This window comes from Colias eurytheme, chromosome 11 (genome assembly GCF_061535395.1).
Source record: "Colias eurytheme isolate Ceu_HAF_F1 chromosome 11, ilColEury1 Martin Lab GWU primary, whole genome shotgun sequence".
NCBI classification, from domain to species: domain Eukaryota; kingdom Metazoa; phylum Arthropoda; class Insecta; order Lepidoptera; family Pieridae; genus Colias; species Colias eurytheme.
This window is the reverse complement of record NC_142990.1, coordinates 2,294,017-2,321,456: the sequence shown is the minus strand read 5'-3', so window position 1 is coordinate 2,321,456 and position 27,440 is coordinate 2,294,017. Positions and strand designations below refer to the sequence as shown.

Sequence of the window (27,440 nt, the reverse complement as noted above, 5' to 3'; positions counted from 1 at the left end):
GAAAGTATGTTCATCAATCGCCATATTATGGGGTTTGGTATTAAGGCCAACCGATATAAACAGATTTTGAACATTTTTTTACATCTATTGTCTTATTCACAGAACGTCAAGTACTCTTTTTTTGTATATTAGCAACTCGACAATTTAACTATCAAAATATGATGAACATTTTGTCTGCTGTCAAGTGTCATACTCAATTCAACTGACATATTTTGAGTGTTTATCAAATTATCAAATCGGTATTTGGTCATGCTGCCATATGAATTCGATAGTGTATATATTTAATTAGTACTATTTTTCAATTAAATTTGCTATAATAAAGCAAAATGCAGCAAGCTCATCGTCCAGGAAATTTGAAACAGAGCAATAAAGCTCATAAATCGAAACATAGATCGAAGCGTGGTATAGCTGCCGCAGTTAAAGGTTAGGTGTTTTTATGTTATTAACTTATTTAAAAAGAAGACTTTGTTTTAAAGCTAGGATTTATATCGTTGTTATTACAGGTAAAGTGAACGTGAAAGAGTTTGTACGTCGCAATCGCCACGTTCTGAAGAAAGATGAACGTCGTCACCAAGCTTTGCAAATTCGTAAGAATAAGAGAGAAGAAGTGTTAACAAAGAAACGTGCGCTTGGTGGAAACCGTAACCCGCCTTTCCTCGTCTGTGTGGTGCCACTCAATAGTCAGCTGGATGTGCAGTCAGCTCTTGTCATCTTAAAAACCTGTTCGGAAGGTGCTATTGTTACCCATGCTGATAATGGAATTGTCCATATAGGGTATGTTTTTAAATATTAAGTATTGCTTCTCTATTGTAGAAATTTTATGTTAGTTTTAAGTTAATTCCATCACATAGTGTATTATTTAATATTTTTATACATAAAAAATCCCTGGATTAGCCGTAGCTGTAGCTTGTCTTTACTTTTGTAAGTGTGTTTTCATCAGGCGTACAAAAAAAAAAATCATTATAATATATTAGTACAGGAAACTTAATTTTATGTATTTTGTGTAAATAAACTTTTAACTATTGTTTTAATTTCAGTTTACCAAACTTCAAACAGCGTTTCTCCTTTATCTGCCCTGAAATTGAAAATGATTTTAGTCTGCTTGATGCACTGAAAATAGCAGACACAGTTCTATTTGTGTGTTCTGCACTAGAGCCAATAGATGAATGGGGTGAAAAGGCTTTAGCTTTAGCAATGGCCCAAGGAATGCCAACACCAGTAGTAGTTGCTATGGATATAGAGGGTGTTCACCCTAAGAAAAGAACAACTGAAAAGCAAAATGTTCAAAAACTCATATCTAAATGGCTGCCCGATGAAAAAATAATGCAATTAGACAAAAACTCTGATGGACTCAATGTGCTTCGTAGAATTGGCAATCAAAAGCGTAACATTATACATCACAGAGAAAAGAGACCATATATGTTAGCAGAGGAGATAGAATATGTTAAGGATGCAGAAGGAGAAAGTGGGACTTTAAAACTGACTGGCTATCTTAGAGGAATGCCCCTAAATGTGAATGGCCTTATACATATAACAGGTTTAGGAGACTTCCAAATGTCTAGAATTGATGGCTTAGATGATCCACATCCCTTGAATACAGTAAAGGACAATGTTAAATCAGATGCAATGGACGCAGAAGTCACAAAAGTTACAATTTTACAAACAGCAGATCCAGCGAAACAAGAGAGCTTAGTTGCTGAAAATGTTCCAGATCCCATGGATGCAGAACAGACATGGCCAACAGAGGAAGAAATTGATGAAGCAAATAAAGATACCATGAAGAAAGTAAAAAAAGTCCCTAAAGGTTGGTCAGATTATCAGGCAGCTTGGATTGTTGAATCTGATGCTGAGGGAGATGAAGGTTCTGATGACGAAAGTGCTGATGAAGATGGCAATGAGGAGTTTATGTCCTGTGAAGAAACGGATTCTGAGCAAGAAAACGGGGAAGATAATGATTTCGAATCAGTAGCAGATTCGGAAGTTGTGCCTACAGATGAAAAATACGATGCTACAATAGACGCAGAGGAAGAACATGAAATGTTAAGAAAGTTGGCTGCAGCCAAGGAAGATAGGCAGTTCCCAGATGAAGTGGATACTCCACAAGATATACCAGCTAGAGAAAGGTTTAGTAGGTACAGAGGTTTAGAGTCATTCAGGACGTCATCATGGGATCCTAAGGAGAATTTGCCTGCGGATTTCGCGCGCATTTTCCAGTTTGAAAATTACGATCGCACAAGGAAGAGGGTTTTCAAGGAACTGGAGGAGAGTCTTGTAAATATGGTAAGAATGGAAATTTATGGATTATTTACATCAACAATTGATTAATGGATTATTATTATCAAATAGGAAAGATGATCAATAGAATGTTGTTGCATGTGCAATGTTAAATTCAGTGATAAAATGCATATAATTTCAACCTTTACAACTTGTTGATCACTTATAACATACTAGTGGTCGGCCCCGGCTTCGCTCGTGGTACATATTTCGCAATAAAAGGTAGCCTATGTCCATTCTCGGGTATCAAAATATCTCCATACCAAATTTCATGCAAATTGGTTCAGTAGTTTAGGCGTGATTGAGTAACAGACAGACAGACAGAGTTACTTTCGCATTTATAATATTAGTATGGATTACTATTTCAGTATGGTTACTACATAACAATCCATGTGAAGGATGTTCGGCAAGATCTTTGGAATATATATCGCACGGCGAATCCAACTGCACCTCTATCTGTATTTGGTCTCCTACCACATGAACACAAGATGTCTGTCATGAATGTGGTGTTGAAACGAACGGGAGCGAGTGACGAACCAATACAGAGCAAGGAGAGGCTTATATTCCAAGTGGGATATAGACGGTTTATTGTTAACCCTATATTTAGTCAGCATACAAATGGGAGTAAACACAAGGTACGTTTTTGAAATAATTTTTTCGTGAAATTTTGTTATTGTGCAATGGTTAATCTGAAAGTAATGCCTTTTTCTTAAGAATAAATATATATTTTTGCCATTATAATGTAAAATGATTGATTTTAATTTGTAACATTGATATGTTTATAATATTATGTGAATGACATGTTTTTGTTAATTTTAGTATTGTTATGTATTTTTATATTATTTTCAGTACGAAAGATTCTTCCAGCCCGCATCTACGTGCGTCGCGTCATTTTATGCTCCAATCCAATTTAGTCCATCTTCTGTTCTCTGCTTTAAGGTATACATTATACATACATATAACATTTTATAATGATTTTAATTTAAAATTAATTATATGCATTTGCATCTAATTAATGAAACATTAGTATGTCCGTTCATTACGAGACTCAAATATATTTTTATAAAAAACAAGCGGTCCGCCCCGGCTTCGCCCGTCGTACATATTTCGCAATAAAAGGTAGCCTATGTCCTTTCTCGGGTATCAAAATATCTCCATACCAAATTTCATGCAAATTGGCTCAGTAGTTTAGGCGTGATTGAGTAACAGACAGACAGACAGAGTTACTTTCGCATTTATAATATTAGTAAGGATGTCATGTCTTCAAATAATGTTATTTCATGAACATTTTATTTATCAAATTTTCAACATTTCCAGGAGAAAAGGAACACAAAGTTGCAACTTGTAGCATCTGGAGTACTTCTTTCATGCAATCCTGATAGATTGAACATTAAAAGGATTATACTGTCTGGTCATCCATACAAAGTAAGATGTCTTCTTTACCTTTATTGATTTAATAATTATATGAAAAGCTAAAAAATATAATATTATGTTTGTTTTCAGGTCAACAAAAAGTCAGCAGTTATTCGTTTTATGTTCTTTAACAGAGATGATGTGCTATACTTCAAGCCTTGTAAACTAAGGACTAAGTATGGACGAACGGGTCATATTAAGGAGCCATTAGGTATGTTAGGGGAAAAAATAATTTAAGTAAATGTTGTCACATTTGAACCATTTGGTAGCACCTATGCCGTTGTTTTAAGTTTTACAGTAAAATATGCACTCAACAAAAAAAATTTAAATACTTGGGCCATAGTTTAGAATAAATAGTAATACGAAAGTATCGAAATACGCAGTGAATGTCTAAAGCTTTTCACCTGATTGCAAAGCTGTCAAAATCACTAGTAGTATCAATCTATATCAATAATCTTTTCATACAATAATATTATATAGTTAAATATTATTTAAGTATTAATAATATTTTTTTTGTCACCAGGTACCCACGGCCATATGAAATGCGTATTTGACGGTCAACTAAAATCTCAAGACACAATATTGTTGAATCTGTATAAACGAATGTTCCCCAAATGGAATTATGAAGATTGTATCGTCACGGATAGAGACTATAAGAGTAGCGAAGCTATGACAGAATAAATGTATAAAACTAATATTGTTTTTTTATTTGTTAATCAAAAAATCACGTGCACACATACATCAACAACTTCTCTAGCAATTTGGTGAAATCTCTGTTATCCTCATTTCCCTACAATACCATATATATTTTGTCATCACTGACATTGCCGATTTTTATGAACGAAAAATCACACTGCATTATTTTGTCAATGCCTCAGAATATTGAATACTATCATTCAACATTGGACCGCGTCACTTGAAATTTTCCAGACGGCTTCGCCTTTGTTTCAACCATTATCTTTTCTAAGCTATCTTTGTATTTCATCTACCTAAGAAAAACCTTCTTGATAAACCACTATTCGTGTAATAATAAATAAATTAATAAATAAATCCATTCGGCAGTTTTTAGTATATCGCGCTAATGGATACAAAGACGTGGCGGGAAACTTCATTTAGTATGCAAGCAAGGTAAAAAAAATAAAAATGATGGAAAATAGGAAGTACGTAAAGTTAAAGCCTTATTTATCGTAAAGGTCATAAATAAATAGCAATTAAAATAAAACAAAAAAATATGCTTTCATGTTTATTGACATATGAAGCGCAAACGCCTACGCACAATGAATTAGTACAGCGGTCTCTCTCTAACCTAATATAATCTCTTCAAGGCAGTGCGGCTCCGAATCACTCAATTTTATAATAAATCGACATTGCTTTATTTTTAATACTCTAAAAAATTTGAGACAATGCAGTATTCAATCTCAATTCGAGTATTTTATAAAACTAATGAACATTTTTTTGAAATCACAACATTCAGTGTCGACTTATAATAAAAATTATATGCTTATAATGAATACCACACAAAAATAAAGTCAACCTCTCGATCACGGTAATTTTAACATTTAAATATTATGAATGCAAACGACATTGTACTATTTGGTGTAAATATAAATTGTCATAAAGAGAAGCATGATTACGTTTCAAGAGATTTTCAACGTGTCTGTGTTTTTTTTACATATAATATTATGGTGATTTTTATGATAATAATTAATAAATTGATTATTACAAAGTGATTATTTCTAGCAATAATGCTCCTCTTTATGCTACTTACATAAACATTTGAAAATATTTTAAATGAAGAATATTATAAGCATCAAAAATATGAATGTGATCTTTATGTTAACATTGTAACGTTATTCAATACACACTAACTGTTGTTATTAGAAAGAAAAAATTATAATTACAAAGATAATTAAGGAATATAAACAAAATGATATAGATTAGCAATATTCGATTGGCTTATGATATACTAAAGAAAAAAGGCCAAAAATCAACCACTTTTGATATTAGCTCTTTTCTATAAAAATTATATACGATTACATTATTGCAACTGCAGTTGAAATAAGAACTTTTCTCTATAGTTAAACACATTTAGGGCTAATTTGTATATTTCGCTCTGAGATATAGTATTAAATAGAATACAATCTATTTTCTGCAATATATATTCTTTATCAAAGGCAACTGTTCACAGATAATTTATGGGGTATGTCAGGTCTCTTTTCAAATGTATTCTAAATTTAAATTTCGCGCGTTCAAGCCAAACATTTTTTTAATTTTTTAATGTTTTTTAAGCTTTAGGTTTTTTATTGCGTCGTTTCTTCGCTTCCGCGGTGTCGGTGGGAGGTTGTTTCGGGTTGGCAGTGTTGGGAAATACTCCGGACTTGTTGTACAGGTTGTTCAAAAATTCTTCGAGATTTGGATCGTGTCTGCAAATCATAAACATCGATATATAACATATAAAATATAGTCATATTGTTAACATATTTAATTATTTTTTTATTCAATATCATCGAACACCAAAATATTTAACGGAATATATGATCATATTTGGAAGATATAAAGTCATAAGATTAAGATTTTTTTAGTGTATGAAAGACTAAAGTAATAAAAATAAGTATCAACTTACCCAGTAGAGGGCCTCTGGTTGACATCAGCGGCCGCCGCTTTGTTCCCGAGCACGATCCGATACTGCACTATGTGACAGTCCGCTCGCAGTTGCTTCAAGTTTTTCTTCTGCAAAATTATAGTATTTTTTAATTTAATATATGGCAATAATCTTATAGCATATAAAAATTTCACGTTTTGTAAATCCGTCTTTAATTCATGGGAATAGGGTTGAATTTATTTTGTTATCTATTGATTAGCTAGCTGAAAAATATTTTTTGCTACGCACTGTGAATACATTTTAAAGTAATGGTAATAAGCTTGATTTTGCTTTGGCGTGTTTTTTTGACTAGTATTTATTTATACAAACACATTTGAGGACAGTTTATAGTTCCATTTTGTATAGAATTGTTTAGTTACTTTTAATGAACTCAAAAAGTTGAGTGAGTAAATACTAAAGCTTGTTACATACCTGACAAGTGGCCCATTCTGTTATTTGGTACACGGCGCCGTCCATACACGCGTAGTACATTACGAGCAAACCCCACATACTAGACTCGGCCCAAATGTCACCCTGAAAACCAATTAAGTATATTTTTTATGATGATACCATAGTAGCAATTTAATAAAACGACAATGAACTTTTTTGACATTATTGATATTCTCGAAATATCAGTTCAGAAAACACTTAACGATTTTTCATATCAAAAATGTAATTTAAAAGTTCATGAAAAATAGAATTTTGACTTTGAGTTACCTATTCAATAGATGACTGACCATTAAAAATCACGAATTTTACTCGTATTTTAAGTTTGATTTAGGTTAAATTCATAATCATAAAATAAAAAAATTGGTTGTCTGTAAAGTCGGTTTACTGACGATAGTTGAACGTGACAACGTCCGATTGTCCGCTCGTTCCGCGCTCTCGCTTACACTTCAAGCCTTACGGAACGCCTCAGAGCGAGGTAACGCCGCATGAGTCATGTTTTTTCGTGCGTGCAGCCGGCTCTATCGAATTATAAGACGTTGTCACGTCAAAAAATAATAGATTTACAGTAACCTCTTTAGCGGAGTGTCGTATCTTGCACTGCGCGCAGTACCGCGCCGCGTAGCACGGCCGGTCCGTCGCCACGCGCTTGTGCCGACGCCCGCAGTTTGTGCATCTATAAATAGGTAATTATTAAGCTATTGCATAGCTTCTATCGCGGGCCTTGACCGCGAGGACGGAATCGAGAAATTCCGTAACGAAAAGACCTCACACTCCCCACTCCGACGGACACGGAGATGTGGCTTGAAGGCATGTTATGCAATAGCTTTACCGCGGCAGTCCCCGAGTGCCACACGTCTTTTTTTTATTATTTTGTAAAAATGGTTCGAAAAATTAGTAAGGTATTTCTAGGCTTTATAATTGAAGCGTTTTTTGAATTTATTTATGATGAGCTGTTGGACAAAAAGAAATTGTACAAGCTAGCTACATGTGCAAGTGCAACTATAACAATAATAATATTATGTACGCAGCAAGTAATAATAATTTAATTGGTTAATAAAGCTAGCCTTGAGTGTTCTTGTCAGTTGCGCTTGTACGCATTTCACGTTATTACGGAACATAATTTCATTTCATATTAGTCCTTAATATTAAGTTTTTGCAACAAAAAATAGTCTTTTTTCGGACATTGGTAATGCATCCAAGGGTAAGAAATACAGACAGTTAGATTTTCATATTCATAATATTACTATTGATAATCACCTGATAGTATTGGCGGCAAACTCCATCTTGTCGTGTAGCTGCGCGATGAGGTCACTGAACTCGCTCCACGCCGCCTCCACGTGCCGCGACTCTTGCGCTTTGCGCTCGTATTCCTCGCGACGCTCCTGTAAAGGGTAATTAATAATAAAATTAATAGGTACGTAAGAATGGGTTGTATATTTTATTGTCAAAAAAACTTAAAATTAAATCTGTAGTAAAAAATAATGCAAGCACAGAATCATAGACCATTCATTGTTATTAGTAACGCCATGATTTTTTATACAGAAATTATATCTTCCCAGTGGCCGAAATTTAAAGAAAGAGAAACGAAATAAAAAATATATGAATTGAAAAGTTGTCTGAATTTATATAATTTTGAAATTAAAAAAAAATAAAAACAATGAAATATAGGTACTTCATATTGAGCTGATTGTAATAGAATACGTTCATTCATCATTACACAATTATAGGATAATTACTCTTACCGGCTCTCCAATAAGGTCGAAAGCGTGTTGCAGAATTTTGAAGGCCTCTTCGGCACCGGGCTGCTGGTTTTTATCCGGATGCACGAGGAAAGCTTGCCGGCGGTAGTAGCGTTTGATTTCTTCATCTGTACACGTTTCGCTCACACCTAAAATGCTGAAAAAAATGATCGAGATATGCTATAGGAGTGTAAGTACTAATGTACAACCTATAATGAAACCATACAATTAGGTATTGGAAAGATGTTCAAAAATAAATCTAATTTCGGTGTCATTTATTTAGAGGGAATATGCATTTTCTTGCTTTCTGATAGTAAACAAGATAGGGGGGAAAATTATTCATAAAACTCAATGAAAACACACAATTTAAACGCCTGTCATTTTGGCGCGCATATTGTGACGTTACATCATAATAACAAAAGAAAACAAGAACACAGACAAGTTTTACATTTTGCCTGTGCAATTAGACACGGATAATTTTGCCGTGGTTTGGTCATGGTTAAGGAAATATAGTTTCCAGGTTAAATTAATACAATATAACTATTCAATACATGTTTTAAATAATTTGTTGGTCTTATAAAGTTACGAAATTTATTCAAGAGAAGTTTTACTAAGATGTTATTAAGCTATTGCATAGCTTGTATCGCGGGCCTTGAGCGCGGGGACCGAATCGAGAAATTCCGTAACGAAAAAACCTCACGCTCCCCACTCCGACGGACACGGAGGTGTGGCTTGAAGGCATAGCATGCAATAGCTTTACCGCGGCAGTCCCCGAGTGCCACACGTCTTTTTTTATTTATTTATGCATAAATAACAAACCTATATGGGTCTTTTCCTTGGCAAGCCAGTAATCTTTTCATAGCTTCTTCCCCTGTGGCTGGTAAGGGTATGTTGGAGTTAAGCTTGCTCGATTCATTGTCACTGTCCCAGTCTTTATCTGAAAATTAAACAGGTATTTTTATTTGCAGAATTTGCTTTATTATACTAGGTTTATGAAACTAAGATTTCATGTTTCATAATGGAAAATTTCATTTTGAAGTGGTACATATCATAAATATTAATAAGCATATAGGTATCATTTTCAAGTAATTGGAATTAGTAATCTTATATATAAAATTCTCGTGTCACAATGTTAGTCTGCATACTCCTCCGAAACGGGTGGATCGATTCTCATGAAATTTTCTGTGCATATCGGGTAAGTCTGAGAATCGGCCAACATCTATTTTTCATATGTACCACGGGCAAAGCCGGGGCGGACCGCTAGTTTATTTATAAAAATATGTAAAATATAATGTTTAAATTTATGTTTTTTTTCTTTATATGGGAAAATGTATACAATGATAATGTGTAAAATGAAATATGAAAGATTTAACATAAATATTTATCATCATATAAAATCAGTGTTGAATATACACAATCAAATAATTTTACACCATAGTCTGATATAAGGAAAACTAAACTAAGTGGATTTTTATAAAACTATAGGATTATTGTTAAAATACAGTGTTGTAGATTAGATAAAGGGGATTTTATTATTTTTAATCTATACTAAAATATTATAAAGCTGAAGAGTTTGTTTGTTTGTTTTAACGCGCTAATCTCGGGTACTACTGGTCCGATTTAAAAAATTCTTTCGGTGTTAGATAGCTCATTTATAGAGGAAGGCTATAGGCTATATATCATCACGCTACGACCAACAGGAGTGGAGCCACGGCCACGGGGGTGAAACCGCGCGGAGCAGCTAGTACATTATAAGCTCTTACAAATGTGTGTCAAATTGTATGAACATTATCAATGCTTATAATAAAAATTGTTCTCACATTATAATGTAATAATTTAATATTAGTATTTAGTATTTATTATTTAAGATACAATAACGATATAGTATTTCCATTATGAAGCACTTTGAAAAACATGTTTTCTATAGATTCTGTTTTAAATTTAATATGTACTAGCGGTCCATCCCGGCTTCGCCCGTGGTACATGTTTATGTTTTGTCTCCATAAGAGATCCTCATACTTGGAATATTATAAAAAATATCAACGAAATCAGTTCAGCCATTAATCGGTTAATAAAATTTGAAATTTAATTTATCCCACCTTTTCTAAACCATTTCAGTCGTCTCCAAAATGCGAATCTTGTGTGTCCGAATTTCCTGTCAATGTACATCAAATATTTGTTGTCGCGAAGTTTTGCGAGCCATTCCTTGCTACTGCGCCATACTGTTTGGCAACTCACGTATGACTGCGTAAATACCGATGTGCATCTGTAAAAAGCAAAACAAAACATAAATAAGCAAAAATATTATTTTGCTAGAATGTAAAAAATAATAAGTTTCACTTCAAAAAGTGATAATAAGTACCTATATTCAGAAAGACAATTACCCTCTATTCAAAAAAAATAATTATAGTCTTATATAGTTTTCCTTTTCTTGTATTTTGAAGAAGCTATATCATCTATACATCTATACATACAAATATTATAAAGAGGAAAGGTTTGATTTTTTGTTTGTTTGTTTGTTTGTATGAATTGAATAGGCTCCGAAACTACTTGGCAGATTTGAAAAATTCTTTCACTGTTGGAAAGCTACATCATTTCTGAGTGACATAGGCTAGGTTTTATCCCGGAAATCCCACGGGAACGGGAACTATGCGGGTTTTTTTTTGAAAACGCGGGCGAAGCCGCAGGCGGAAAGCTAGTAATAAATATGGATAAATGTGTACAGTGCATTGGCACATTGAAAAAATGAGATAAGATAGAAGTAAACATAGTTAACAGTAATTGGCTTTAAATTGGTTTTTTCATTAACTAATTATCTAGTGATTGTAATTGAAAGGATAACTAACTATTACCTCTTGTTGTTTGTTAGTAATTGGCAATTTAAGAAATTGTTTAAGACAAAGCCACTAAATTTTTTTTCCTGTTTGAGGTAAACAATTGGATTAGAATATTAGATTATTTAAATGTAGAAAAATTAGGTTAATCCATCAGTCCCCGGAATCACAGACACAATAGATAATCTATTGTGTCGCGCCCCGATCGGGGCGCTCGGTGGTCAACGGGTTAATAATTAAAATGTTAATAATTAAAATGTAAAAACAATAAAAATAAACTGGTTGCCCAAAAATAAAAAAATAGGCTATTAGAATGCATACCAGCATGTATGTAATTAAACTTAATACATTTTAATAGTTATCACCAACTCACAAGTCAAAAGATAGATGAAGGCTCATGTGGCAGACATCAGACAGCAAGTACAGGAACCACACAAGTGCTTTCCAGGTTGCGCCTCCCCAGTGCTCCAGATAGTTTTGAGCGAGTCCTATATAACCAGGCTTGTTTCTACGCACTTTTGTTTGTGTGGTTTTCTTTTTATCCTGCACGGGCTTTGTTTTATGGTAGCTACGTATTTCTTTCTTCTTTTTAGCCTTAACGTCATTCTGACCATCTTGAAGCACAAATTGCGTATTTTCATCGTCATCTTTGTCTTCTTCTTCCACATTTTTGTCGCTCATCTTTGTCTTCTCAACTTTTTTCTCCTTTTTCTGTTTCTCTGGCTGGTTTTTGATGAACACAAATTGACTCTCGTTTTCTTGGTTCGGCGTGAGCTCCTCTTCGTTAGTGACGTCGTCCATCGATGACCATTTACGAGACATATTGTTGCGTCTATTTTTGGATTTTTTATTAGTTGGTTTTTGGCACTTCTCATTATCATCAGTATTAATATCACCCGAATCGCTACCAGAGGATATAGTGTTGCTGTGTTTCTTGTCATTCCTATTTTTGTTTTCATTATTCTGTATTTTCATATTGTTCAAGGGTTTATCATTTTTAGAATGTTGTTTGTTGCTTGGTTTTGTCTCTATATTACTCTGTGGTTTAATCTTATTCATTGTTTCTGCTTGCGTTGTTTTAGTATTCTTGGATAGAACATCCGAGTAGCTTGGACGCATAGGTTTCACCTCTGCTACTATGCGTTTCTTTGTGCTTGTATCAGCTAAGGGACTGTTCTCATTTCTCTTGGGAGAATGTTCTGGTTTAATTGGTGTATTGATGTCATTGATATGGGTGTGAGGCAAAATATTTAAGGAGGGTGCATCAGGGTGATTCAAAGGATAATTTTGTCCAAATGGTGAATAAGTGCCACTTGAGTTAGGCTCCCAATTGCCTAACACTTCCTTCAAGAAGTTAGAAGTAGGTTGATTTGAGGCTTGAGTCATTCCTTCTTGATTGTAAACAGCATTTTGTATTGTGGCTGTTGATGGTTGCAAATTATTTTGACCCATAGTGAAGTCTTGGTTCAGAGTGAACATGTGAGGGGGCTGAGCAGTCTGCAATGGTACGTCGCAAGGACCCTGGTTACTACTAAACAATTCATACTGACCAGACATAGGGAAAATCAACTGTTGATTGTTTTCATCATAAAACACTCTTACTAGTTGACCATTGCCTAAATTAAGCATTGCGTTGCCGTAATTTTGCCGCTGCATTCGATTCACATTCGGCATCGAATTAAATGGAATATTTTCCTCCTTATTGGGAGCGCAGTCTGCCGCTTGCATATTGTATTGGTTCTTGTAAACATCAGGGGTGAAACTTGGGTTTGTATATAAACTCTCGTTTATAATGTTTGCGTTAGGTGTAATTGGACCTTTTATATCATTTAAGCCACATTTTTCACCGGTTTCACATTGATAGCTCCATGCAGTGTCGCTAAATCTGGGATCATCCTTCGGCGACCTTGCCATTATTATAATATTGTCACTGAATACAATCTGTATTGAAAACTGTAGCACAATATATTTTAAAATAACTCAGGGATTTAACATCGTGTCAGTTACTGTATTTCGACATAAAATAAGTTTGGAACGCGTGAATGTGTTATTTTATTACTTGACGCTTTATTTCACATTGTTCATTAGACATTGACATTTCATTCGAGTTTTGACATATCAGCAAGACTATGTAGTATGTACGTGTTGCTAGTCTAATATAATACATGATATCACGGCATGAATGATATTATTATTATACTTACTGTGGTTGCTATAACATAGGGATGCTCGATGAACATCGATGTTCGATGATCATCGATGTTGAAAGTAAAAACATCGCTGTTTTAACATCGATATTGCTATACGAAAAATATCGTAACATCGATGTTAACGGCATCTGTCATCGATGGTAACTCACGGCCTCACGCACGACACGACCAATGCAACTTACGAAGTTACGAAACAAAATATGTCTTTTATGAACGCATCCACAACACAAATCAAGTTTATTTTGAACTTTGAACGCGTATTCATTCATTCAGGGCGCACCGGTCGTTCCTTTTATCAACAAAGAAATAGATTAAAAGGTTCTTCTTTATCAAAATTACTCTTCCTGCAGTCAATTGATAAAAAATATTGGAATATGTAATCATTTGATCTCTTTCTTAATAAATTCCGAACTTTTACACTGTGTTTTATTTTTTTGTCAGTTATTATTGCATAAATCATCGATGATATCCAACATCGATGTTCAGTTTTCGATAAATATCGAATATCGATGTCGGGCTTTCCATTATAATAATAAATAAATAAATAAATAAAATCTTTATTAACCAAAATATTCAAACATTACATTGTTAATGTGATAAAAGTAGGATTAGTTTACAAGGTTGCTAGTACAGTGATATCCAAACTAGGCTATTGCCTGTATCTTGGATATCAGAAACGGAGTACAGGTCACTTTATTACGACGAATTATACAGTACATCAATAATTATGTTTAAATAATTTATAATTAATAATAATGAGTGTATTTAATACTAGAACTTACAACATTTTCCATTTAACATAGGGTGTGTGATTGTGTGTGTGTGTGTGTGTGTGTAAGTGTGTGTTGTGGGAAGGTGAGTGTGGATGAAAGTGATAGTGTAAATATGTGTGTGTTTGTGTTCATGTGTGAATGCGTTCAGGGATCCAATAATATTAATTAAAGTAGCATTTTAGCATATGTAAATTGTTCAAGTTTTATTTCTCACCAACAGATTTCTATTAAAGTTAAAGTTTATTCTTATGTTTAGACCAGATCTTCGGTATCGCTGTATGAAAGTTCATGCAGCCAAGTTTTCATTATTTTATTGCATTTATACATATTGCAGTTTTTCAGATGTTTTGTTTTACAAACATTATTGTACGTATGAATGAGTGAGTAAGCTGGGCTACGTCTAGCTATTTTTGAGTTGAAATCAGGAAGTGGGATACGGAATGTTCTTTTCTTTAGGAGATCTTTGTAATCGGGCCGCGAAACAATTGATTTATGGGTTAGGTTTACTGCTGAAAGTATGTATAATTGACGAACGCGAAGTACGTTAAACTCACGATAAAGTTCATTCGTAGGAAATCGGAAAGGCTTTTTAAGTGTCACTTTAATCAGTGCACGTTGAGCTCTCTCCAGCTGCAGGAGGTGAGTTTTGGCAGCGCAGCCCCAGACGGAGATGCTATAATTTATAATAGATTGGCATAAGGACGTGTATACTTGTCTGAGAATTTTTAGTGGGGTGCAATTGCGCAGTTTCTTCATTATGAAGATGAGTTTCCTTACTTTTGATGAAACTTCACTAATGTGTTGATGAAAGTTTAGGTTGCTGTCTAGGGTAACACCTAAATATTTTAGTGAGGGAGTGGATTCAATGTGATGGCAATTGCATGATGAATGAGTGTTGCCGGGGTTGGTACAGGAGTGAAGTTGGAGAGACTGTTTGGGGTAAAGTTTGGGGTTTGCAGATTTTGAAAATGTTAAGTACTTGGTTTTGTTGAGATTTAAAGTTAATAGGTTTTGGTTAAGTGCTTCTGTTATTTTTAATAGACCTGATTCTGCAAGTCTGTGTGTTTGGTCCCAATCTGCGCCATGAAATACCAGAGCAGTGTCGTCGGCGTATGCAATTATGTGGGAGTTTTTCAGACTCATTTTATCATCGATGTCAACATCGATGTTTTTCGAATATCGATCATCCCTACTATAACAGTGCTTTAGACTTAGATCATTAGGCGCGGGTCAAACACAAGCGGCGCGGGCGCGGGCGTGCCATAAGCGCGCCTCTTCAATCTGTTTTGCACCACGTCCTTCTTCTACATTTTGTATGAAAGAATTTTGGAAAGGCGACGAGGCGGCACGCCACGGTTGCGCCGCGGGCGTACCGCAGGCGTACCGCAGGCGCGCTTCCCCCATCGCATCCAAATAGAGGTCAATTCACGGTCATACACAATCAAAAACAAATCGGGTGGTAGGAGACGGTAGCCTGTCAGTCAAAAATGTGTTCTCTCTGTGTGGAATTATATAGAGCTGCTATTACATACCCTTCTTCGTTTTGTTTTTAAAGGTGAATTGAATTAATCGATGAAATGATTTACACAGGTGATGGCAGTAGGGAAAGTGAAAATGAAGAAGAGCATAATGAAAGTTCCCATATGTATTTACAATGCCAGAAATAAAGATAATCCTGATTTTGATTGTGTTTTTTATTTATTTGTAATTGTAATAATATTGTGGAATGATCAGTACTGTAAATACTTTTGAACTGAGATTTTAATGATAAGATTTATATGGTTTAAATGTAAACCTGTGTTTGAAAACCATATTTTATCTATACTAATATTATAAAGAGGAAAGGTTTGTATGTATGTATGTATGTATGGTTTTCACGCATAAACTACTGGACCGATTTTGATGACATTTGGCACAGATAATCTTTAGACCCTGAGAAAGAACATAGGCTACCTTTTATTGCGAAATATGTACCACGGGCGAAGCCGGGGGGACCGCTAGTACAATATAAATTTTGTGTTATTTTAACCTTCTTTTCTTCCATCATTACACCGCTATCATTACAAAGCTAGTCCATGATAATACTTATATAATACGCTAAATTCTTTCAATTCTTAGAGTGTTTCAATTTAATATATTTCTTAGTACCCTACGTATAACCTACATAATATTCTTAGGTATATACCTACTCTTGGTTGTACCTACCTATATACTTCGTCCTGGAGTAAGGCGACGATTTTGGTATCTTTGAATCCAAAGCTTGGAATTGCTAGAGATGTTTCACTTCTGACACGTGAGCTCAGTACACACGCTCTTTTTTATTTTTAAAGCTACATTATTAAGTAGTAATTTCTACTTCAATTGAAGGTTACTCGTTACTCGTATCCCTGCAGGGGGATGGGGGAACATAATTGGGAGATGATGATGATGATCTACTTTTATGTTTATCCAACTTAATATTATTATTAAGTAGATAACTAGATAGGTACTTACTTTTATCGTACACAATATGCACATGTAGTTACTTATTTATGTGTACAGCGATGTTTCTGTAACCGCGGCTGAAACATTAAATAAATGATCTGTTGACGAAAACTGCAAGCAGCTAGTTATTCGGTACTCATTAATAAGTTAATAAATAATTTGGAAAATCCAAAAGTGCACGCCTCATAATTTTTTTTTAATAAATATTTATTAATTATTATTTTTGTTTATTTAATAACAATTAAACCACATCGAATCAGACCCTGAAAAATGAAAGGGTTCTATTCCTGAGCATACTCAAGCGTAAGAGAAAAAAAAAGACTCGATTAGTAAAGTATTTCGGTCGCTATCGTGTTAACAAGAAAAAGGATCCGCACATACAGACACACGGACGTCCAAGACAGAACTTTTTTAAACTGTTTTTTAAACCGGAAGGAAGTTAGCGCGGAAAGTTTATTTTTTTTAATTATTAATATCTCAAAAAATTGCTCCTTAAATGCTCCATCAGAATCTGTAATTGCTCCACTTCTACAATTATTAGTTTATTTATAATAAATTAAAAAAAAATCCAAATACTGAAAACTTGATTTCCCTATAGAATGAAAAATATTCACTTTTCATAGAAAATTTTTTTGCAAAAAAATTGCTCCCGATTTGCTCTATCAATTACAAAAAAAAAATTATTTAATTTTGATAATTTTTACAATAATTAACTGAAAAACTATGTTTACATAGTAAACTACTGCGCTGTGACGTCATCAATTATTGCTGTTGCGACGCATAAGGGCCATATTTACATGTATCAGCACTGCAGCGATATCTGTAGACCTTAATGTTTATGTTTTCTTATTTATATTATTTACTAGATTTCTGCCCGCCGCTTCGCCCGCGTTTTCAAAGGAAAACCCGCATAGTTCCCGCAAACGATAGCAACTTGACACCGAAAGATGAAACAAGCGACTTAAACACAAATTAATTAAAAATTACTTGAAGTTTTAATAATACGAATAAACGTAATATGCGAGTTTAGGGATGGGTAGGGAAATGTTTATAAACATACCTATGATAAGAATGATTTTAAATACATAATAATATCTGTTTCTTTCAACTTTTGCTAGATGAAACTTAATAATTAATTTATGTAATAAGTAAAATTTTTATGTAAAACCTATTGTCAAAAATAATTCTTTATATAATTATAAAGAATTATTAATTATACTCTAGTGAAAAATTTTCAGGTGATTATATAAAAGTAGGGCTCAATTTTTTTCGCGAACCCTACTTCTAAATAATTACCACTCTTCAATAATTTAAAACTCCTTGACTGAATCCCTTCACACCCTGAAATAAAAAGTGCATATTAATTTTTCTTATAGTAAACAGAAATTCAAATTCAATTATTAATACCAATTCAATACTTTGATGATGATTGACAGTAGAAATATTTATTAATTGTTCATTATTATTGAATAAAATAGTACTTACACTTGTTATTCAATTGTTGACTCAATCACTATCCATACTAATATTATAAATGCGAAAGTAACTCTGTCTGTCTGTCTGTTACTCAATCACGCCTAAACTACTGAACCAATTTTCATGAAATTTGGTATGGAGATATTTTGATACCCGAGAAAGGACATAGGCTATCTCGAGAAAATGACGCAATCCCGGAAATACCACGGGAACGGGAACTATGAGGGCTTTTCTTTGACTGCGCGGGCGAAGCCGCGGGCGGAAATCTAGTAAATAATATAAATAAGAAAACATAAACATTAAGGTCTACAGATATCGCTGCAGTGCTGATACATGTAAATATGGCCCTTATGCGTCGCAACGACAATAATTGATGACGTCACAGCGCAGTAGTTTACTATGCAAACATAGTTTTTCAGTTAATTATTGTAAAAATTATCAAAATTAAATAATTTTTTTTTTGTAATTGATAGAGCAAATCGGGAGCAATTTTTTTGCAAAAAAATTTTCTATGAAAAGTGAATATTTTTCATTCTATAGGGAAATCAAGTTTTCAGTATTTGGATTTTTTTTTTAATTTATTATAAATAAACTAATAATTATAGAAGTGGAGCAATTACAGATTCTGATGGAGCATTTAAGGAGCAATTTTTTGAGATATTAATAATTAAAAAAAATAAACTTTCCGCGCTAACTTCCTTCCGGTGTTTTTTAACTAGTTTAAATAACAAAAATGACATCAAAAATATCATGAACGTTAAAAATAGTGTTTTTTCTTAATATGTGTGTGTATGTATTATCTTACAAGTGCAAGATAGAAGAAATTTTAAGTTTGAAAAATCAGATGTTTTGCGCGAAGTGACAGTAGGGTAACGGCACCAGTGGTCAGCCAGGCACCAGTGATCAGCCTATTGCGTTGTTTATTGGCCATAAATATCGCTGTAATCAAAATAACCAAATCACGCGCACTTAAATAGAAGCTCTGTTTCGTTATTGGTTCATGCATCACGCGATAGGAGCAGCAGGGGGTCAGGGGAGAGAAGTAAACACGTTCGTACAGGTGCTGTCCGCCGACAAGAGCAGAAGTGTCATGTCTGCAATATTTTTTGTTTCACGTGGTGCTCTTTTGAAAGGTGAGAAATAACATATTTTATTATGAAATGTGATTGTGTTTTATAGATAATAACTTTATAGATTACTTAGAGCATTTAATTTTATGAAATTTGATAAAAAATATTGTTTTTTTACTTAAAAATTTGAGGGGCTGACCATTGGATACTGATTTTTTATGAAAGATCCAATGGACAGCCCCTGGGGCTGATTACTGGGATTATTCCTAATTGTTAGAAAACCCAGTGGTCAGCCGCATTTCAAAATATTTTTTTCAAGCGGCTGACCACTGGGTCTCAATCTGTGGTCTCAATGATCCAGTATTCAGCCACGATGTTATTGAAATAATATTTTAAGTATAAATGCGAATGTTTGTGTTTAAATCTATAAGTAATACTTCATGTTAGTTAAGTTTTACCTGAAATAATGGTATTATGTATATTCATATCCAAAAGTTATTATTGTTCCCTTTTTTTCTAGCTAAAAATGCCGCCAAGAGAACAGTATCCTCCAGAGAAATCCTCCGAAAGAGATCCTCCTGTGGTTGATTATATATATTGTGGATTATATACATCAATAATATTATAAACTAATATCGGTGATTTTTTTAAAAAGAATTATTGCTGTTTTTATGATAAATAATAAGAAGTTCCTAGAAAATAAGAAGACACAAAGAGATTGTAATAGTATGTTTAAAATAATATTTGTATTATGTGCGATATACATTTTTTTGTGCTAAGTGAATCGTTGCTATAAAAATGTGATTAATATAGTTGATTTTGATATAACATTGTTTATTTTGATCTCATAATTAGTTATACTTACTAAAGGCTGAACACTGGGTTCAACAAGGCTGTTTATTGGTTTTTAGAGGCTGTTCACTGGGACACTGGGCCATTTTTTGTTTAAAATTAATTATATATTTTACTAAGAGAATTATTGTTTTTGATAAACGCTGATTCGAAACTACAATAAACAATAAATCCATACATGTTGTACGTTTTTTAATTCGACGATTGTTGTAGAAATGGCAATTGTCAAAACTTCAAAAAGCTGTTATGAGGCTGACCACTGGTGCCGTTACCCTAGTACCCACCTCAACGCTTCGCTTATGAGGCGTGCAAAAGAAAATTTAGCAAGAATTAAAATAGGTTAAGTATTAATAATTTGTAGTTTTGACTGAAAATTATACTTTTTTATATTGTGTTAAATGAATGTAACATTTATGTACCTACTTATTAACATTTTTTTACAAAAAATATCTAGTCTGGTGCAATCCAAGTGCAATCACAATAAGTTATTAAATAGTGAATAGGTACTATGGTGTAGGCATGTTATGCAACTTGCAAGCAACATCACTACATAGTATAAAACAAAGTCGCTTTCCCTGTCCCTATGTCCCTATGTCCCTTTGTACGCTTAAATCTTTGAAACTACGCAACGGATTTTCATGCGGTTTATTTTAATAGATAGAGTGATTCAAGAGGAAGGTTTATATGTATAATAACATCCATTAAATAGTGGAGAAGTACTGTTATTTTTGAGGTTTCTAATGTGATGTCGTAAAAAATTACATTTTTTCCGCTTACATTGCAAACGCAGGCTGAGCCCTACGAGTTTTATCAAAATAATGTACTAAGTATTATACAAATTGAAAAGGTCTACAGAAAAGTCCGCGATGGTATATGTCTATCTCTTATGGATAACCCACAATAACGTTTTTTTGTCAATTACTTTTTACGATAAATAATAGCTAATTTTCGATGCGATTTTAACCAATACAGCATTAATCCTTAACCAATGAAATACCTTGAATACATTGTTCATTTAATATATCACTACATAGTATAAAACAAAGTCGCTTTCCCTGTCCCTATGTCCCTATGTCCCTTTGTACGCTTAAATCTTTGAAACTACGCAACGGATTTTCATGCGGTTTTTTTAATAGATAGAGTGATTCAAGAGGAAGGTTTATATGTATAATAACATCCATTAAATAGTGGAGAAGTACTGTTATTTTTGAGGTTTCTAATGTGATGTCGTAAAAAATTACATTTTTTCCGCTTACATTGCAAACGCAGGCTGAACCCTACGAGTTTTATCAAAATAATGTACTAAGTATTATACAAATTGAAAAGGTCTACAGAAAAGTACGCGATGGTATATGTCTATCTCTTATGGATAACCCACAATAACGTTTTTTTGTCAATTACTTTTTACGATAAATAATAGCTAATTTTCGATGCGATTTTAACCAATACAGCATTAATCCTTAACCAATGAAATACCTTGAATACATTGTTCATTTAATATAGATCTATATGGCCCTTTACACCGTATGATTTAAGTGAATATTTTCGAAGATATTACAGATTTAAAAATTGCGGGACGTAGCGTTTGCGGCGGTACCGGCCGGCCGCCCGGCTATCTATTTTATACCCGTGCGAAGCCGGAGCGGGCCGCTATATTTTTATATACAACGTTCACAGTTTTTCTGTAGTGTATTTAGTATCAGCATTGCACCCGTGCGAAGCCGGGGCGGGTCGCTAGTTTACCTATATAATATGATGAGATACAAGCTACGGCCTACGATTTTATAAAAGTTAGGTATACTCTGTATACTATACCTAAACGCATTATAAACGTCATGAAATGTAAACATTAACAGCGTATGCATTTCACAGAAAGTGGAAACTGGAAACATACACTTTATAGTCTTTATACTAAAGAGATAAGATCTTTATATTAGACAAGCAAACAAAAAAAATCTGATCAACAATATCTTTTACATAAGTAATCAATCAAGTTTGCATTGTCCTCACACTTGTACAACTAGAACGTAATAATTGGAGAATCACTTAATTGTAGTATAAAAAAATCGTTTATACCGCCGCTAATGAACTGTTATACTTTTGCAACAAACTTGATGCTACGGAAAAACAAAAATAGCGATATTTGAAAGATTACCAATATGACAGTTCACAAGCAGTTTACTGTGTAAGGACTCGTAGCTTTCTTTCGATTGACTTTCTACGATTATAATGTTGATTTTTGTAACCGAAAAACGTTTTTTTGAAAGTTGTACATCATATTATGTAACGTGTAATAAATATACCTACATACACAAATAGTAAATACACAGTACCTATATATTTTTTTTATAATTCAGATTGTTATTAAATAATAGCGGATCTATTCAGTTAATCAGATACAATGATATAGTTAAGCATTTTTTTATTATCGTTTTACGGAGTATTTTCCAAAGTTGACATCAGGTTCGAGGAGGAAGGTTTATCTTTTGTTTTTAAATCATGTCTGTTACATTAAAGTTTGCCTGCAGCATTTCATATAATAAATAGAGTGTAGAGGTAATTATATTTAATTATTGTAATATATGATTCGGCCAATTGCGTTCTCACTTTGCAAACGATACTAAGTCAGTTGCGAGTAGGGTGTAGAGCTTACTATAGTCTGTAGTTCTTTAATATCGGCAAATACCAATTAATAATTATATATTTATTGCATCGTGCTGTAATTCTATAGTGGTTAGAATATTTACACGCGAGAAAATATTCGCTGTCAGCTGACAGCACAGCACCTAAATCCATTACTAAGGAAGATTTGGTAGAAGGATATGTTTCGACTTTTATTTTTGTTATTTTCGATTGTTGTGATAGCTTTCGATGATGACCCTGCACAACAATTACCAGCATTTAAAGAAAGGACTAAGGTAAGAACTGATACGACGTATTTGTGACAGATTTTTATTACAAGTCAATAATACAATTATTGAGCTTAATCGTAATTAACCGGGTCATAATTTTTTTTTTACTTTTACCAATTACCTTAAAAATATTTTGAGCCATTCTTGCGGTTTAAATAGTGTAACTATAAATATACCTACATATTGTTTTCAGGGGCCTATCGGACTAATGACGACGAGTAATGGTGTGCCAGTTCCTTATAGAGAGGTATCTAGTTCTTTAAATACCAAGTTCCTGTTTAATGAATACTTATTGGATTCTATCACACACATTATACGAGAACGTATCCCGGAACGTTTTGTTCACGCAAAAGGAGCTGCCGCTTTTGGTTATTTTGAAGTGACCCACGATATAACAAATATATGTAAGGCGAAACTATTCAGTGCGGTTGGGAAAAAAACTCCAATAGTTGCTCGTTTCTCTCCGATTAATCCTGAGAGAGGAGGAAGTGACCTTTACAGAGACGCAAGAGGTTTTGCTGTAAGATTCTACACGGAAGATGGAAATTTTGACATGGTTGGGTTCAATACACCCATGTTTTCTATTAAAGATCCTATCTATTTCACAACATTCACACACTCACAGAAAAGAAACCCAGCTACAAATTTATTTGACTCTAACATGCTTTGGGATTTCGTAACCGAGCGTCCTGAATCCATGCATATATTTTTAATGGTTTTCGGCGATAGAGGTATACCTTATGCGATTCGAAATTTACCAGGTTTTAATATCCATACTTATCAAGTAGTAAATGAAGCTGGTGAATATTACTTTGTAAGATTCCATTTCCTACCAAATTCTGGAATTAAACATATGGATGCGGAACAAGCTAGAATTATAAGTGGAATAGATGGCGATTATCTTATAAGAGGTTTATACCGAGATATTGCTAAAGGTGATTTTCCTTCATGGTCGGTGTCTTTGCAAATACTTACACTAGAAGATGTGAAAAATGCGGATTTCAATGTGTTTGATGTAACAAAAGTACTCCCATTAGACAAATATCCTTTACATCCGATCGGTCAAATGGTTCTTAATAAAAATTTCGATAACTATTTCGCCGAAGTTGAACAGTTAGCTTTTAGTCCTTCAAATTTGGTTCCTGGTATACTTGGAGGCGCTGACAAAATCTTCGAAGCAAGGCGATTAGCATATCGAGAAGCGCAGTATTATCGTTTAGGCGTAAACTTCAATAAGATCCGTGTAAATTGTCCATTTATGGGTAATCCATTAACATACAATCGTGACGGAACTGCTCCCGTGAGAGACAATGAGAGAGACATTCCGAATTACTATCCGAATTCTTTCAATGGGCCAATTCCCTACATGGATTATAATACCACTAAATTAATAGATATTGTAGAGGATGAACCTAATAACTTTGACCAAGCACGAGATTTATATCAGAATCAAATGTCAGCGGATGAGAAAGAAAGGTTGATTGATAATATATTATACAGCTTGGCGACAGCGACTAAATTTCTTCAAGCAAGAGCAATTACGCTGTTATCTACCATCCATCCTGATCTCGGTAGTAGAGTAGAACAAGGCTTGATATCCAATATGACTGAAAATTATATGAATTTGAAAAAATAGTGTTATGCCTAAAGAATTTTATTATTTAAATCTCATTTCATTCTTTTTGTGCTAATAAAAGTTTTTTTTTAATATATACAAAAAAGGCAAGTGTGCAAACTACTGTTTTTTTTATTTAAAATACTTAATATTAAAATTTTCTCATGTATGCTCCTCGTTTTAGATCATGATAATGATTTGTTTTTTTTTGCTCTAGCCATTTCTAGCTCTCTTAAATTTGCTGAATTGTTCTCATGTCAAGGAATAAAACAATCAACCGATATATTATTGAATAAAACTTCATTCAAGTTACATTGAAATGACCTCAGTTCTTTAGTGCTAGACACTGAGTTCGAAATAACTAATTCAAAACGTAACCAATGTAATGAAAATAATGTTATTTACATTGTAGTATTATTACGTTCAATAGATTATGCAACTGCAACATTTTTCTTGGCTGGTTTAGCTCTTTCTCCATACTTATTAGACCGAGACTCGATGTATATCATGAATTCAAATAAATTCAATAAGATTAATATTTAATTTATAGATGAATAATATTTTTACAATAAAAGTATATTTATTGTATCTATGGATAAATAGGAAACAAATACATATAGAGAATTGATAAAAGGAAAATTTTAATGTCTTCATAATGATCTATTTATCTATAAAATTTAAAAATTTTAAAAAGTTTACTAATTTTAATCCTATTGAAAGAATAAGAAAATTTTTGCATTTCGTTTGGCCTTTCCGCCTTTGTTATATTTAATTAAGAGCGTGCCGTTGATACATTTGAACGCGTAAACATTGATCAATTTTTTGGCTATTTGCGAAATAGTTGCATTACTTGTAAGTTGGTCAGTTCAAAACAAGGCCGCAGTGTTCAAAATACTATAAAGTCGGTGACTGATCTATTCGAGAGCTGTTGAGGGTTTAACAAAAATGTGATAATTGTTTTCATACGAAAAGATGTATTGGTTGATAGGAATAATGGCGATAGCCACTGTGAGTGCAAAGAGTGACCCAGGACAACAGATTATTCTATTCAAGGAAAAAACGTCGGTAAGCTAAGATTATATAAAATGAAACTTTTTTGTGCTTCATAACATTACTAAAGTTACGAAAATTTATTAATATAAGTTATTTATTTTGTTATAGGGGCCAATTGGAATTATGACAACGAGTGCCGGAGCTCCAATCGAGTATAAAGACACGAACACCCTAAATACTCGCTTAATATTTAATGAATTTTTTATGGATTCTTTAACACATCTTGTTCGCGAACGTATACCTGAACGTATAGTGCATGCAGTGGCAGGTGGTGCTTTTGGATATTTTGAAGTCACACATGATATCACACACATTTGTAAAGCCAAATTGTTCAGTAGAGTAGGTAAAAAAACACCAATTGCAGCCAGATTCTCTCCTGTAGTTGTAGAAAGAGGTGGAAGTGATACTTCAAGAGATGCACGTGGATTTGCAGTGAAATTCTATACCGAAGATGGAAACTTTGATATCGTTGGATTTAATACACCAATGTATGTTTACAATGACCCAATATTATTCCCTACATTTGTGAGATCTCAAAAGAAAAACCCAGCTACCAATTTGTACGATGCCAATACTCTTTGGGATTTCTTAACTCTGCGACCTGAAAGTTTTCATATGTTTTTATTAGTGTTTGGAGACCGCGGTATTCCAGATGGATATCATCATATGCCAGGGTTTGGTATTCATACTTTTGAAGTCGTTAATGAGCATGGAGAAAAGCATTTTATTAGATTCCACTTCATGCCTGACGCAGGAATAAAAAATTTGCGAACGGAAGAAGCAAGAAAAATAAGTGCTGAAGATGCTGATTACAATACAAGAACTTTGTATAGATCTATTGCTAATGGCGACTTTCCAAGTTGGAGTGTAAGTATTCAAGTGCTTACATTAGACGACGTTAAAAATGCAAGAATAAATGTATTCGATGTTACAAAAGTACTACCTCTAGATGAATATCCACTAAGACCTTTAGGAAAGATGGTATTGAATAAAAACGCAGTAAATTACTTCGCTGAAATTGAACAATTAGCATTTAATCCTGCTAATTTGGTGCAAGGAATTTTAGGCGGACCTGATAAAGTGTTTGAAGCAAGGAGATTAGCTTACAGAGATGCCCAGTATTATCGTTTGGGGGCTAATTTTAATAGGATACCCGTAAATTGTCCTATACAATCTAAAAATTTAGCTTACAACAGAGATGGAAAGCCGCCTGTGAAGGACAATGGCAAGGACACCCCTAATTATTATCCTAATTCTTTTAATGGACCAGTTCCGTATGAAGATCATAAAAGAGGAGAACTATTGAGAATTTATGAAGAAGATGCTAACAATTTTGAACAGGCAACTGAATTGTACGTCAATGAAATAACAACGGAGGAACGTAGCAGATTAGTAGAAAATGTATTATATAGTTTGGGGCCTGCCGCCAAGTTTCTTCAAGAAAGAGCAGTCAAAATCTTTTATATTATTCACCCAGACCTTGGCAGCAGAATAGAACAAGGATTACTTGCTAATACATCAAAGCATTATTGGAACGATTACTGAAGAAAGTCTTTGTATTTTTTAAGTATTAAGTGGAAATAGGCTAACATGTAGGTAAATATTATAGTACAAAATTTTAACGTAAGTATATCGAGATTCGAG

The 27,440-nt window shown here is 33.6% G+C and overlaps 4 protein-coding genes and 1 long non-coding RNA gene across 5 annotated transcripts; 4 read left to right on the top strand and 1 right to left on the bottom strand.

Annotated features, from left to right (window-relative positions):
• The first annotated feature begins 234 nt into the window (after positions 1–234).
• Positions 235–4,382, top strand: Tsr1 (Tsr1 ribosome assembly factor). The gene is made up of 8 exons (XM_090107272.1): positions 235–423; positions 504–774; positions 1,038–2,280; positions 2,643–2,909; positions 3,124–3,213; positions 3,592–3,699; positions 3,778–3,898; positions 4,211–4,382. The coding sequence occupies exons 1-8, from the start codon at positions 327–329 to the stop codon at positions 4,366–4,368; spliced, it is 2,355 nt and encodes a 784-aa protein (XP_089963398.1). The 5' UTR covers positions 235–326; the 3' UTR covers positions 4,369–4,382.
• Positions 4,383–4,917: 535 nt separating this feature from the next.
• On the bottom strand, positions 4,918–13,458 carry LOC149904373 (uncharacterized). Its single transcript, XM_090106991.1, has 9 exons — positions 11,725–13,458; positions 10,617–10,783; positions 9,337–9,454; positions 8,521–8,674; positions 8,036–8,160; positions 7,349–7,451; positions 6,761–6,862; positions 6,311–6,417; positions 4,918–6,110 (listed from the first exon to the last, which is right to left on the bottom strand). The coding sequence occupies exons 1-9, from the start codon at positions 13,263–13,265 to the stop codon at positions 5,972–5,974; spliced, it is 2,556 nt and encodes an 851-aa protein (XP_089963117.1). The 5' UTR covers positions 13,266–13,458; the 3' UTR covers positions 4,918–5,971.
• Positions 13,459–19,164: 5,706 nt separating this feature from the next.
• LOC149904372 (uncharacterized) lies at positions 19,165–20,393 on the top strand. Its single transcript, XR_016457249.1, has 2 exons — positions 19,165–19,427; positions 19,885–20,393. It is a non-coding gene; the product is annotated as an uncharacterized LOC149904372 (long non-coding RNA).
• A 2,396-nt stretch (positions 20,394–22,789) lies between these two features.
• On the top strand, positions 22,790–24,864 carry LOC149904371 (catalase-like). Its single transcript, XM_090107607.1, has 2 exons — positions 22,790–23,134; positions 23,322–24,864. Exons 1-2 carry the CDS (start codon positions 23,039–23,041, stop codon positions 24,762–24,764), a joined length of 1,539 nt encoding a protein of 512 aa, XP_089963733.1. The 5' UTR covers positions 22,790–23,038; the 3' UTR covers positions 24,765–24,864.
• Positions 24,865–25,017: 153 nt separating this feature from the next.
• LOC149904370 (catalase-like) lies at positions 25,018–27,428 on the top strand. The gene is made up of 2 exons (XM_090107608.1): positions 25,018–25,808; positions 25,905–27,428. Exons 1-2 carry the CDS (start codon positions 25,716–25,718, stop codon positions 27,339–27,341), a joined length of 1,530 nt encoding a protein of 509 aa, XP_089963734.1. The 5' UTR covers positions 25,018–25,715; the 3' UTR covers positions 27,342–27,428.
• Positions 27,429–27,440: the final 12 nt, after the last annotated feature.

Bases quoted from the DNA above. Each gene is read 5' to 3' on its own strand.
- Tsr1 (XM_090107272.1), top strand. From the start codon at position 327: ATGCAGCAAGCTCATCGTCCAGGAAATTTGAAACAGAGCAATAAAGCT. The intron at 2,281-2,642 runs GTAAGAATGGAA...TTACTATTTCAG, and splicing joins AGGAGAGTCTTGTAAATATG to TATGGTTACTACATAACAAT. The intron at 3,899-4,210 runs GTATGTTAGGGG...TTTTGTCACCAG, and splicing joins TCATATTAAGGAGCCATTAG to GTACCCACGGCCATATGAAA.
- LOC149904373 (XM_090106991.1), bottom strand. From the start codon at position 13,265: ATGGCAAGGTCGCCGAAGGATGATCCCAGATTTAGCGACACTGCATGG. The intron at 6,418-6,760 runs GTATGTAACAAG...ATAATTTTGCAG, and splicing joins CAGAATGGGCCACTTGTCAG to AAGAAAAACTTGAAGCAACT. The intron at 6,111-6,310 runs GTAAGTTGATAC...TATGATTTGCAG, and splicing joins AACCAGAGGCCCTCTACTGG to ACACGATCCAAATCTCGAAG.
- LOC149904371 (XM_090107607.1), top strand. From the start codon at position 23,039: ATGTTTCGACTTTTATTTTTGTTATTTTCGATTGTTGTGATAGCTTTC. The intron at 23,135-23,321 runs GTAAGAACTGAT...TATTGTTTTCAG, and splicing joins CATTTAAAGAAAGGACTAAG to GGGCCTATCGGACTAATGAC.
- LOC149904370 (XM_090107608.1), top strand. From the start codon at position 25,716: ATGTATTGGTTGATAGGAATAATGGCGATAGCCACTGTGAGTGCAAAG. The intron at 25,809-25,904 runs GTAAGCTAAGAT...ATTTTGTTATAG, and splicing joins TATTCAAGGAAAAAACGTCG to GGGCCAATTGGAATTATGAC.